We start from the raw sequence: 13,169 nt of genomic DNA, 5'->3' as shown, positions 1-13,169 counted from the left end.
CTTCCGGGTTTCAGAGCGTCTCTATTTCAATGTTGACCCGCGCGCTTCGGCTTCCTCTTCCGGGTCCGGCGGCACCAGGTATGGCGGGGGTACTGAAGCTCTGTGGGTGTTCATCCACCCCCATCCGCGACTCGGCGGGCGGTGGGGAGCGGTCAAAGGCCTCGGGGGTTGTGGCGAGGGGCCGGCGGCACTGCGGCCCTCGTTTGGGCCGGCAGAGGGGCCAGAGCTGTAGGGCGGGGAGGCCGGGCCTCCGCTGAGGGGCTCCCGACAGGAGCCCGCGTCTCCCGGGCCGCAGCGAGCCGGTGCTGCGGCGCTGAGGCTCGCCTCCCACCAGCCCGGCGCCCAAGAAGTGCAAGGCTCGGCAGCAGCGGTTGAGCTGCGGGGCTGTTAACGGCTGCCGGGGCCTTGTTCCCTTGGGCCGCTGTAGGTGCGGGGTTCTGAGAGTTTCGCTGCCTTTGTCGCATTGTGCTCGGCCCGGAGAATGATTCTGGTCTGGGTCTAGAGCACGGTTAATACAGTTTGCTGCCAGATAGAGGTGGAAAAGGGAGGGTTTACTTCATCTCGGCTTTCAGTCTTGCCAGTGGAGGTTGTGTTGATAAGATAATAATACACAGCTGCTAAAGCGTTAAGCAGTATTCTAGGGGAGCGTGACATCATACAGACAAGATCAGGATGTTGAACTGTGTTCAGATTAGTCACATGAACGTTTATCGCAAATTATGTTCCATCTGCCAACCTATTTTGTTGGGTTTTAGTGTAGTTTTGTCAGCTGTCATTGATGAGGAAATGCCTTAATTCTTTTAATACAGAATCAGCAACTGCTGATTCAGATCTTGCTCAGTGCTTCAGTGCAGGTGATGCTGTGATATGTGAATTTCCATATGGATGTTGAGCCTTTAAAGTAGTACTGCTTTATTTTTGACTAATACAGGTGTAAAAAATGGTTCAGCGCCTGACTTACCGCCGTAGGTTGTCCTACAACACAGCTTCCAACAAGACCAGACTGTAAGTAAGACATAGTTTTGATGAAAACCTAATCTACATTTTGAGAAAGCCGAGTTTAAGTTCTGATTGTTATGTTAGCTGAGTATTTTTCTGCCATATTTAGGTCCCGAACACCTGGGAACAGGATTGTTTACCTTTACACCAAGAAGGTGGGGAAGGCTCCCAAGTCAGCCTGTGGTATCTGTCCAGGAAGACTTCGTGGTGTAAGTCTTAGCCTTGCTGGCATATGACTTTTAATGTTGTTTTTTTTTCCCTACAGAGAGTCTTTGTATGTAATATAGTATGTCTGTTTGTTGATTAATTGTTGTTGGAAAAACTTTCTTAAAACTATTTTTATCCAAACGTTGTAAAACTTAACTGGTAAAATAAGCTTTGAAAGCTAAAAGAGTAAGTGCCTTTTTAAAGTTCTTCCACAGAAATAATTTTTGCTTGTGGTTCTCATTCCTTTATATCTGAACTCTTGTTTCTGTAAGATGTAACTGGCTGAAATTTTCTTTGAGGTGATTCTGTAGCAGGTTTAGAAGTCTTTAGGTTGTATTTGTTAGGTGGGCTTTCAGCTTTAGGAAAATGGAATGAATGTTTTTAAAATTATGTCTCTCTTCAAACTGTTTTCTTGGTGTAACGCTGTTGCACTTAACAGTGGTGGGAATGCTTGAGTAATGTCAATATTTGAGCAGTTCCTGCCCTTGGGAAAACAGTCCTTTTCTAATAATTTTTTAATGAGTCTATGGGTGAAATCCTGTGGTAGAATGAAAAGATCAGCTTAGGAATACCGAAGATGGCACATATTACAAGCTGCGATTTCAGTCACTTTTTTGCATCTTGAATAGTCAACTTCAGGTGTTGCTGCTATTTTAAATTATTAGAGTGAATTTTCTTGATACAGCTGTTACCCAAAAGTACTCTGTTATGATACACTTCTCATTTTTGATTTCTGTAGGTTCGTGCTGTGCGTCCTAAAGTTCTTATGAGGCTGTCAAAAACAAAGAAGCACGTTAGCAGGGCCTATGGTGGTTCCATGTGTGCCAAGTGTGTCCGCGACAGGTAAGCTTACAGAAAGCCAGCTTTATTCTTGTACTTTGCATGACATTTTACATCTCATGTGTTTTCTTAGTGTGGACCAAAACTTTGAAAACACTTGTCTGGCTTTGGTATAGTAAAATGAGAGGGTCAGGCACGAGGCACGTTAGTAGTGATGAATGCAATTTTATCCCTCTGATTTGAGCTAATTCCTGCTGTGGAGCTTCTCTGTAGCAAGTTTGTTATTCATTATTTTTTACCGCACTGTTGCTTTGGTGCTAAACAGTCTGCTTATCCTGGATTTTTATATTTTATATTGAGCCCAGATTGTTCTGTTGGCCTGCTCTTCTGTATTCTGCAGAGATACTAGTGTAAGATCAGTTAGGCTTCTTTATGCAGTTTGGGATTCAGAACTATTGATTGGTTGCATATAAGCATCCTTATGTGGTTAAGCTTTAAGATGGACTTTGCTGGATGTCATAGAATCATAGAATAGTTAGGGTTGGAAAGGACCTTAAGATCATCAAGTTCCACCCCCCCTGCCATGGGCAGGGACACCTTACGCTAAATCATATCACCCAAGGCCTTGTCCAACCTGGTCTTGAACACTGCCAGGGATGGAGCATTCACAACCTCCCTGGACAACCCATTCCAGTGCCTCACTACCCTAACAGGAAAGAATTTCCTTCTTATATCCAATCTAAACTTCCCCTGTTTAAGTTTTAACCCATTACCCTTTGTCCTATCACTACAGTCTCTAATGAAGAGTCCCTCTCCAGCATCCCTATAGGCCCCCTTCAGGTACTGGGAGGCTGCTATGAGGTCTCCACGCAGCCTTCTCTTCTCCAGGCTGAACAGCCCCAACTTTCTCAGCCTGTCTTTATACAGGAGGTGCTCCAGTCCCATGATCATCCTCGTGTCACTGAATTCAGTTTTATTATGTAACACCTATACATCCTATACTTACTTGGCAAGTTTGAGGAAAAACATGTATTACAAAGAACGACATCCCTGAAAATGGTAATCAAAGCGTATCTCTGGAGCCAGCAATCTAATGCCAGTTCTTTCATCTGTAGTGCAGACCTTGCCAGCAGTCTTTTTTCTTGTGTGAGTTCTGAGTTGAATCATGTTAGATGCCACTGGAGACTGGTTGTTACAGCTGCAGATCTGTAGCGTAACTTCCCAGTGTTGGGCGAGTCTTTTTTCTGCATGTTTTCCCAAACGCCTCATGAGCTTGGTAGGTCTTTTTTAGTACATGAGTATGCTTTATTCTTATTCTCCCTAAACTGCACTCTATTCTGCATCTGTTTTAGGCATCTTTGGTAGATTTTGTGTGCTGCAGAAGTAGCCATATATACAGAATGCACAGGGAACAGCACTGAAATGGTGTGTTTGTGTTTTTAGCTCAAAGCTATCAAGTGGGCTGTTGATGTATAAGTGCTGTCGCGTCCATCTGCATGGTGGCCTTACATGTCTTTCAGAGACAGCTATCTTCAGGCATGGCTTGCCCTGCCAGAGTTTTATGCACATGGGAGCTTTAATCCTCAGGGAGGAACTGGTCTTGTTTTGGTAACTGGACTCGCATAAAGTTTTCTGTAGTTCTGAGGAAGAGAGCTGACTGTGATTGGTCACAGCAGTTCTGACTTTAACAATGTCTAAATTTGTGAGTGAGGAGTTTTGATTTTGCCTTTGAAGCTAGTGGAGGTGGGAGTTTTTCCAGTGTTTAGCCATCAGGTATTACCTTGGTTGCCTACAAGCCGCTCACTGTAAGTTTGCAGGTGCAGTAGACCTTCCCCAGATTGCTGTGTTTGTGCATTTGTTCACTATCCCTGTCTCTTGATGCTGACAAAATACATTGATGGTTTTGCTTTTCATGTACTTTTGGAACTAACACCACATGTGTAATTAATGTTGGAGACAGCAGAACTAATTATAACTTTGTTTTTTGTGTTTTCACTTAAATAGACAAGGTCTTAAAGTTTTGTTGTTTTATCTCCTTTCCAGAATCAAAAGAGCTTTTCTTATTGAGGAGCAGAAGATCGTTGTGAAAGTGTTGAAGGCACAGGCACAGAGCCAGAAGTCAAAGTGAATCTTTTTGCAGTTTCAGCCCAATAAATGAAAGCTCCACTTTTCTTGTGTACAGTCATTCCATTTGCTAAACAAAGCTGGTAGGAGCTGCCTCTCACAGCTTGTGTGATGCAGTACCTGGGGTCTGGTGAAGCAAATCCTGTAAATCAGGATTCTGTGCTGTGTTCAGACTGGGAGATCAAGCAGGTAGGAGGAGTTCTGGTTAAAAAGGACTCTCAGCTCTGTCTCACAATCCTGTAGAGAGACTGGAGTAACTTTGAGCAATGCAGTTGTATGAAGTCATCAGAGGACATCACTCAGAAGAAAGTGAGTAATCACTCAGAAGAAAGTGAGTAATCACTCAGAAGAAAGTGAGTAATCACTCAGAAGAAAGTGAGTAATCACTCAGAAGAAAGTCATCTGGAAAAGAAAAGCAAACAAGAGAAGACTTAAAACTAAGGACTGGAAGAGAGCTTGTCAGATGAAGAAGAGAGCTAGTATAGGTGTAAGATAGTTACTTTTTTTCAGAAGCATGTGCTAGTTAGTTACTCAAGTCTGAGGATGGGAGGAATAGCTTGCTTGACTTCTCAAAGCCAGTTCCGTATCTAGCAGGCAGCTGTATACTGCTGCATCTGGGTCTCCTGAAAGAAAGCTGTGCCTGTTGTATTTGTTCTCTTTGTTCATTAGGTGCTTTCTGGGTCAGCAGTTGGATGTATGATTCAGGAAGAGCTCCAGAGCGCAGCTTGAACAGACTGTCATTGGCTTCATTCTCTTCAGTAGGAAGAACTGTAAATGTGCCTTTAATGCTATCCAGGAGTGTGTTGGATTATTCTTGCACTAACTGCAGGTGCAGTGGTATTCCTTACTCCAGCTCTGAATTTTGGAACTAGTCTTAGTGTCTGGGAAGAAGTGAGTATCTGTTTTTACTAGTAACTCTTTCTTCAAAAAGTAGTGAGCTTTCAGCTCCAGTACTGGAATAAGGAAGGAGGAGAAATAATTACTGAGCACACAGACTTACTGGGAGCAGTGAGGATGCCATTTGGAGAGGTTTTGAGGATCAGTTGTGGATCTGCTCAGGCTGTGGTTCCTAGGGATGTGTGCGCATTCCTCCTCTGGACTGTGCTCTCAGCACCATGCCTAGCCCTGAAGCTTGTCAGTCTTTACGGTCAGCCAGGAAACAGATCACAGGAAAAGGCCTGCCCTTTGGTGGCAGTGAGCTTGTACTCGGGGTTACCTGCCTGCAAACTCACAGCTGTGGTGTTGGTGTTCCCTGGGTTCAATGTCAGGAAGGGGCTCATGTCCAGGGTAACTGGCTTAATGCTGTGCATGGTGAAAAGAGCTGTACTTCCCCAAGAATGGATTCAAAGTCCCAAGGCATTAAAATAATTCTGTCAGTATTCCCAGAATGGATAAACGTTGCCCCCAACTAATGTAGCTTTAAATATGAAATGTTTCTTTCTCTTCAGCTTGGGTTATGCCAAAACTTGTTCCAAAGGCTATAGCTGATTAAAAGAGGTTTTAAGACTAACATCAGTATCCTGACTTTTTTAGGTGTCTTTACTATAGTTAGTTTACAAGGTTAGAATTTTATTAGTTACTGCCTTACTCTGCCAGTACAAAAGTCAATACTTTGGTATGCTGGAAAAATGTTTTTAAAGCAGAAGTAGCAAGTAGGGCAGGTGTAACGAATCTGCCCCAGAAGTGCTCCTGTTTCACATGAAAAGCTGGGAGATTAAAAGTTTTTCTTGGGGCTTTTGGAAAAGAGGCACAGTGGAGGGAGAATACTTTTGGAATAATTGGGAGAAGTGTCATAAACATCTGTTCACAGGATAATGATGCTGAGAGGGAGATTCCTCCAAAGAGGAGGGCTCAGACTGGAAATGATCCATTAGAACTGTCGTGGTTTAAGCCCAGCCGGCAAACCAGAATACTCCTGTAAGGGTCCTTACAGGACCCTTACAGGAGTAAGATGATCAGGGTACGGGCAGGTACCCTGCTTGCTCTTGGCAGCTGCTGGGCTGCACTTTATCCCCCCCATCTGCCATAGTCCCAGTGTGTGACTGCTGGCCTCTGCCCCAGCCAGGACAAGATGGGTGTCCTGGGTTCAGCAGTAGCAGTCATTTTTCTCCTTAGTAGCTGGTACAGTGTTGTGGTTTTGACTTTCAGCCTGAGAACAACGTTGGTAACACCAATGTTTTTAGTTGTTGCTCAGTAATGTTTACGCTGACCAAGGACTTTCTGAGTCTCATGCTCTGCCAGGGAGGAGGGGAAGCCAGGAGGAAGCAAACAGGACACCTGACCCAAACTAACCAAAGGGGAATTCCATACCACAGCATGTCATGCCCAGTACATAAAACTGGGGGCAGTTAACCCGGAAGGGTTAGATCACTACTCGGGTCGGGCTGGATATCCGTGTGCAGGTGGTAAGCGGTTGTATTCTCTTCCCTTGTTATTTCCCTTACTGTTATTGATGGTAGCAGCAGTGGTTTTGTGTTACACCCTAGTTACTGGACTGTTCTTACCTCAACCCGTGGGAGTTACATTCTTTCGATTCCCCTCCCAGTCCTCTGGGAGTGGGGGCAGGAAGAGGTGGGAGAGTGAGCAGCTGTATGGGTCTGGGTTGCCGGCTGGGCTTAAACCATGACACCAAGGTCCACATCCCACGGTGCAGCCAAGGGGTATCACGGCCCTGCACCCCTGCAGTCACATGGAATCGGGTGAGCAGTGCTACCGATCTTTTTCTTTCCTTCGGACCTGTGTCTCCCCAGCCCGGCTGCGCAAGCTGATGAGCGGGACGTGGCTTTTACTCCCCCTTGCCAGGAAACTGCCGCGATGCTCGGGGATGCTTCCCCCCCCCCCCCAGAGTGCTTCCGGCCCTTGGCGGCGGCTGCGGGGCTGGAATTGCACCTGCCCGTAGGAGTCTTCCATGGTGGGGCTGGCGGCGAGCGCCTGTGCACTCAAACGCAAACACGCCAGCTGCTCGGCGCCACCGGACCCAGCCGCGGCGGACACGTGGCTGGCTCTGGCCCCGCCCCAAGCGCAGCTCCGTTACCCGGCACCGACACGTCAGGGCTGCTGGGTCCTGGCAGGTGAGTAAGATGGGGTAGAGCCTCCCATAAGAGGTCTGAGTTTCCAGGTGGTTTTGAGCAGCGAAAATAAAAAATCTGTGCTTTATGTCTGACATTCCGTCCCGGGAGTAGCTTTTGGGTGTTTCGTTTAGACTGGCTTTTTAAAAATTTACTAATTTACCCCTTTCAGGACTCGGAAGCCGATTTCCGTTTCCGCCTTCGTGTCAGCTGGTGGAGGGCGGCCGCGGCGGGGCGGGCAGGGCAGGGGAAGGAGTAGCGGGGCCGTGGCTGTCCGCGGGGCCGCTCCGCCGCCATGGAGACGCTGTTCCGCCTGCCCTTCGCTGTGCTCGAGTGTCCCAACATCAAGCTGAAGCGGCCGAGCTGGGTGCACATGCCCTCGGCTATGACCGTTTACGCGCTGGTGGTGGTGTCCTACTTCCTCATCACCGGAGGTGAGGCCGGAGCCGGTGGGGCTGGAGGTGCGGTGCGGAGCGGGCTGCTGGCTCCTGCCCCGGGCAACAGAGTTCCCCCTTGCCCGGCTCCAGGTCGATGGTAAAAGAGGAGCCTGCTCCAAGCCCGAGCATCCCTGCGGTGCTGGGGTAGTGCTTGCTATTCACGACTCAAAGTGTCGCTTGCTTTTCTCTCCACAGGGATTATCTACGATGTAATTGTGGAACCTCCCAGCGTGGGGTCGATGACAGATGAACACGGGCACCAGAGGCCGGTGGCCTTCTTGGCCTACAGGTAAGAGGGTAGGAGCAGAGCTGTGCCTTAGCAGGAGAGGTGCTGTAAAGGCCTAAGCACAAGGAAATAAACTTGCCTTGCAGAGTTCTGCATTTACGTTTTTTTTTTTTTTTTTGACCTCTGTGTGAGGCAGGATCTGTTTTATATCAGTTTGCAAATATTACAAAAAAACCATTGACATCAATGGAAATAGAAAATCTCAGCCCTTCTAAAACTTCTACAAGTGAAAAGTCTGTACTTCTGTCAGTACTAATTTTTCTTCCAAGCCCTTGCTATTAAAGTTGAGTTTCATAGTGGATGAGGATGTGTTTGATCATATTTCATAACAGCTTACGTAATGTTTGTGAATTTTCAGGTTCTGGCCTTTTAAACTCTAGTGTAATTGAAACTTTTCTGTCTAAGGGTGGGAAACATAGTTATAAATGCCTAACAAGAGTCTTTGAGCCTTTTACTTATGTTACTGCAAATATAGTAACTAATTGGTCTGAGAAGGTTTAAATCTACATTTGTAACTCTGTTTTTAGTGTGTGTGGGAACAAATAATGTTTTTTGTTAAATACAAAAAAATGTTCTTTGAATCCGTGAGGTCTGTGATACTCCTTGTGTCCAAATTCTGACTTCAACTAGATGGTAGTATATGTCTCAGGCTTCCTTGATTTGTTGCAGTGAGGATGAATTGGGCTACTGCAGTGAGTTGATAGCAGTTCAGTACAACTCAGTGGAAACAACATGAAGATGTCATTGTTTTCAGGATAGGAGATGATAATGATATACAATAATAATTTACTAGTATCTACAGTAGCTTCATCCAAACCAATTTAATGAGGTTGTTAATATTGCTAATTACAAGGATAGGAAAAGGGTTCAGTGACTGTGGGAAGCTGGAGGCTGGTGATCCAGGTGCAATGTTTGTTCTGCATCTCTGCTTCTTCTCTTTCCATCTGAGCTTTAGAAGAAGGAAATCTGGTCTTGTGGATTGACAGAGAGCTGGGACACTTTCAGGCTGGGTCTCCACAATCAATATGTGTACACTTAGTGAGCAGGTAGCAAAAATTACTGCAGGCAGGAACTGCTTTTGCTGTGTGCTGGAGCCAGTAGATGTGCTTCATATGCTAATATAGTGCTTTGAGTGGGATTTGTATTGAGATGAAGATTCAGGCTCTGCTGCCTAAACATTGGGATGGAAATAAGACTTGGAAAGCTCAGTGGCCCAGGGGTTGTGGTTTTGTGCCTTGAGACTGTGAAACCAGGTTCTACCATAGACTAGATGTTTCCAAAAACTGATGAGCTTGTGTGATAGCCATTAGCATACCCTGTTACGTATAGAACCACTAGCATGCTTGACTGGTCACCTTGCAGACTATCACTCCTGGAGACAAATTGCATGTCAAAACCTTGATGTAATTGCCTAATGTCAGTTTTCATACCTACTTTTTGTTAGAAAGTCAGCCATCAAAGTTAGTCATCCTGTGTATTTGTACAGCTAAAGTAGGTTGAGTAGACGGGGTTTGGAACTAATTTTTTTTTCTGTTTTCTGACTCCTCTTCCTGTGCCTTCTTTTTTCCCCCACCCCCTTTTTTTTTGTCTCGTTTTTTTTGTTTTTTTTTTTTTTTTTTTTAGAGTAAATGGACAATATATTATGGAAGGGCTTGCATCCAGCTTCCTCTTCACAATGGGTGGCATAGGATTCATCATTCTGGATCGATCCAATGCACCAAATATCCCCAAGCTGAATAGGTTTCTTTTGCTCTTTATTGGATTTGTCAGCGTGCTCTTGAGCTTCTTCATGGCCAGAGTTTTCATGAGGATGAAATTACCGTAAGTGATTTAATAGTCTTTCAGCTTTTCTTCTTTGTGTGCCTATGTGAAATTTAAGAGTAACAGAAAATAAAATGAGGAATGTTAAAGATCTGCAGGTTGGCTGTAAGTTGCTTTTTTCAATGCTTTTTTGGAATAATCTACCTTGAGTGCTTTTTGGAGCTGGCTACTGTATGATTATGCTGTGGTTTAGGAAAGGTGACCATTCCTGGTATGTCTGAAGATATGATTAGTGAGTCTGAGTTACAATGAATTTTAAGGTAGCCTGGGTATGTACTGGTCTGGTAAAAGTAATGTCAAGGTAGGGCTTTGAGGAAAAAGCAAGTGTTTAAGAACTTGAAGGAAGGCAAATGAGTTCCTTGTAGTGATAATGTACATGAAAAATCATAACTAGAAGAACTGATGGCAGCAGTAATGAGTATTCAGAGTCATCCAAAGCAGTCCTATAGTAAAGGTGATGTTTCAGGTTTTTTTGTTGCTGGAAGACTTAATGCAACATTGAAGCATACAATATATGTGGCATTTTAGTACCTCTGTATTCACACATCAAAAAGGAAAGATCTGGAGCTTTCACGCATTGCAAAATCCAAATGCAGGATTTTCAGTTTGCCCTTCCCACCCTGTTTATTCCTTACTCCATCTATTTTATGTAAGAATAGCTGAAATCTGATTAACTGGTAGTTAATTTTTGGAGTGGCTCCATGGCTTAACAGTTATAGTAATTTCTATTTCTTAAATACATTTTTTTTAACCTTTGGAGTGTAGTTAAAAATTCTGTTTTGGCACACAGAAGTGATGGGTTCCCTAGTGGCAGGTTGCTGGATAGGGACCTGCTCTGTATTTTCTTGCTTTGTTGATGCTATGTATTTTCTTGTTGCATTGAGTACACGTGTCTTAACAGTTCTCTTTCTTAAACTCATTAAAGAAATAAGGCTTCAGAGAAATGGAGGAGAAAGAGAGACCAGAGTTGTCGTGTCAGAAAATGTGGGGTTATACTCAATATCTGAATGTTGGTAGTTTATGTAGCGGGTGCAAATAAAGAACCTTTCAGAGGGTGTAACATGGGCTTCAAAAATTCCAATTACCAAAGCTGGTTTGAGAACAGGCTAATCTGTTTTTAGTGATCATTGAAGAAAATCAGCTGAAGAAGAAGCATGTAGTTATGCTGGCTACTTTGTACTTTGTACGGGACTTACTATTTCAAATAGCCTTGATTGGCAGAGTTTATGTCTGTCTGAAGTTTTTGCTCTCTCAGTTTTTGAGAAGTGCTGCTTGTGCTTGCTAACTTGGTTTCTAACTTTTTTTTCTATAGGGGCTACTTGATGGGTTAGTACTTCTTGTGATGTGTGAAAGTTTGAGCTGAATTTACTCCTCTTCAGGAAGTGTTTAAGAAGAAGCACCAAAAACCAAATTCCACAGTCACCATCAACAGGAAAGAAACCTGGCCATGAGGAACAACTGGGGAAAGAGTGCTTTCTCTGCAAATAAACTCTCACTACCAGTGGCTGATTTGTGGCTTTGAAGCAATGTATTACCATGCTGTTTGAGCTTTTGAAAAGAGCAAGTTACCTAACTGGGTTTTTCTTTTATATCCGAACTCAGTATGAAATAGAGAACCTATCTCTAGCTCCACTTGAAATGAGTGGTAGCCATTGGCTTGACAGTTCTTTGTTGCAGGTCTGTCTCCTTTTCCTTGTGTCAGACACTTATATGTGTGAATTGGAGAAGAAACACTAGAAACATTTCTTTCCAAGTTATAATTAGAAAATTAGTAACTTTGGGTGCTTTACAGTCAAAATACAATGTGTTTGAAATGATATCGAAGGCACCTTTTGCCTTGATATTAATAGCTATATGTGAGCAAATCCAAACATGCACTGGGAAGGCAAACTGTATGAATGTGCATTTCTTTTTGAAAAAGTGTATGAAAGGAGCCAAATAAAACTTATTTTCTACAAAATTACTCAATGCAATTTCTGAAGGTTTTTTTTTTCATTGAAGTACTGCATTTTGGGGAAGGAAATAACTCTCTAAATCACCTTAAATGTCTTTTTTTGCAAGCAATATGTGTTTAAAGCACTGTTTTCATTTGTATTATAGTTGTCAGTGAGAAATGTTCCCAAAGTTGTAAAGTGAGTAGTACTGTTCACATACTTAATCAAATTTTTTGAGCTGTCTGTTAATCATCTGCCTTCAGGATATGTCACTTTCACTCCCTCATTACATGCAGTGTGACTTCGTTTGCTTATCTTGGATGTTTGTCATTAAGATTTAAGGTAGCTTAACCTGTTTTATAAGGTTCATAACTGTAGTTTCCAGTCATCTCCAAGCAGTTACCTTCAAAGCTGTCACTGCTTTCAGTGAGACATCTGCTTACCTTCAAGGGGGAGGACTGGTATTATGTAAGTAAATAGCTGGTCATGTAAGTCAACTTTTAAATACACCTGAGAGTGAAGTCAAACCAGAAAGTCACTTCACTGAGTATAATCAAGATTCCTCAGGCTCAGTACTTGTTCCACTGCAGTTCAGCATCAGGCTTCATGTTTGCAGCTGATTCTAAATAAGCATGCTCTTTAACAGTAGTTTTAAGGGCATGGTTGAATGTCTATATCTAGGAAATGAATTTGATTATAATTACATGCTAGGTGACGTAACTTGGAACAAATAAAGTGGACTTATAATTGCAAGGTAGAAGAGTGCTTTGGGAGAGTAAAACTCAAGTGATGATTCTGTCTGCAGCAAACAAGGTTGAGTAATCCCGTATGTTTCTTCGATCACAGGCTATGAACTGAACCTGGTATGATCCTCTGCCAAAGCATGACACAGAACTGGGAAAACAAATGCAGAGCAGAAGACAGACCACCCAGAGATTAGGTGTATGCTGGGTATCAAGATGTAAGAATGCACAACTGGAGATTGTTTCATTTTGGATGTGGGTTGAAGGTTTCTTTGTTACCCAAGAGAAAATTCTTGCTGAGCACTGTCAAATAAACTGCAGAGGTACTGTTGTGCATTATAGGAATCCCATCTCCAGTTAAGGGCTGGTATTTTCTGTAAATGCCTGCTATTCTTTACAGGTGACAGCAGGTGGCCTCTGCTGTGGGGGTTTAGGAATATTTCAGTGAATGAAAAAAGTTCCTGTAACTACTGACAATGCCCATCTGCGTTTGGTGCTCGTATCTTCTAGGGTGAACTGGATTGTGTGGTGGGAAATTAAAAGCAAGACTGAAACACTGTGATAAAGGTAAAGCAGAGTTTATAAGAGCTCATCTTTCCATGATTAAAACCAGAAGTTTGACCTACTTCCAAATGCAACAAAAAGCATCAGGCTGAAGTGTGGTGGTCTTGATTTTCTGGCTGTCTTGCTAGAGAAAATACTGAGTCTGTTGCTTCTCTGTAGGCTTCAGTATAATCTGAGTGATGATGCCTAGTCAGTATAGTCAAGAA

General features: G+C 43.6%; 2 protein-coding genes across 4 annotated transcripts; both read left to right on the top strand.

The window, feature by feature from the left end:
• Positions 1-4,157, top strand: RPL34 (ribosomal protein L34). Of its 3 annotated transcripts, none has more exons than XM_062636684.1 (5): positions 1-78; positions 932-1,005; positions 1,109-1,208; positions 1,946-2,049; positions 4,030-4,157. In XM_062636684.1, exons 2-5 carry the CDS (start codon positions 941-943, stop codon positions 4,112-4,114), a joined length of 354 nt encoding a protein of 117 aa, XP_062492668.1. In that variant the 5' UTR covers positions 1-78; positions 932-940; the 3' UTR covers positions 4,115-4,157. The 3 variants fall into 3 exon arrangements, with proteins under 3 accessions (XP_062492668.1, XP_062492670.1, XP_062492669.1); XM_062636686.1 differs by lacking the exon at positions 1-78 and adding an exon at positions 120-141; XM_062636685.1 differs by lacking the exon at positions 1-78 and adding an exon at positions 181-191 and having other exon boundaries at positions 929-1,005.
• A 2,914-nt stretch (positions 4,158-7,071) lies between these two features.
• Positions 7,072-11,685, top strand: OSTC (oligosaccharyltransferase complex non-catalytic subunit). The gene is made up of 5 exons (XM_062636683.1): positions 7,072-7,181; positions 7,351-7,612; positions 7,811-7,904; positions 9,525-9,722; positions 11,035-11,685. Exons 2-5 carry the CDS (start codon positions 7,474-7,476, stop codon positions 11,051-11,053), a joined length of 450 nt encoding a protein of 149 aa, XP_062492667.1. The 5' UTR covers positions 7,072-7,181; positions 7,351-7,473; the 3' UTR covers positions 11,054-11,685.
• The last annotated feature ends 1,484 nt before the right edge of the window (positions 11,686-13,169 follow it).

Source organism: Pezoporus occidentalis, unplaced genomic scaffold (assembly GCF_034315485.1).
Source record: "Pezoporus occidentalis ecotype Australia unplaced genomic scaffold, CSIRO_AGI_Poc_V1 ctg49, whole genome shotgun sequence".
In the NCBI taxonomy this organism is placed as follows: Eukaryota; Metazoa; Chordata; class Aves; order Psittaciformes; family Psittacidae; genus Pezoporus; species Pezoporus occidentalis.
This window is presented reverse-complemented; position numbering and strand designations above follow the sequence as displayed.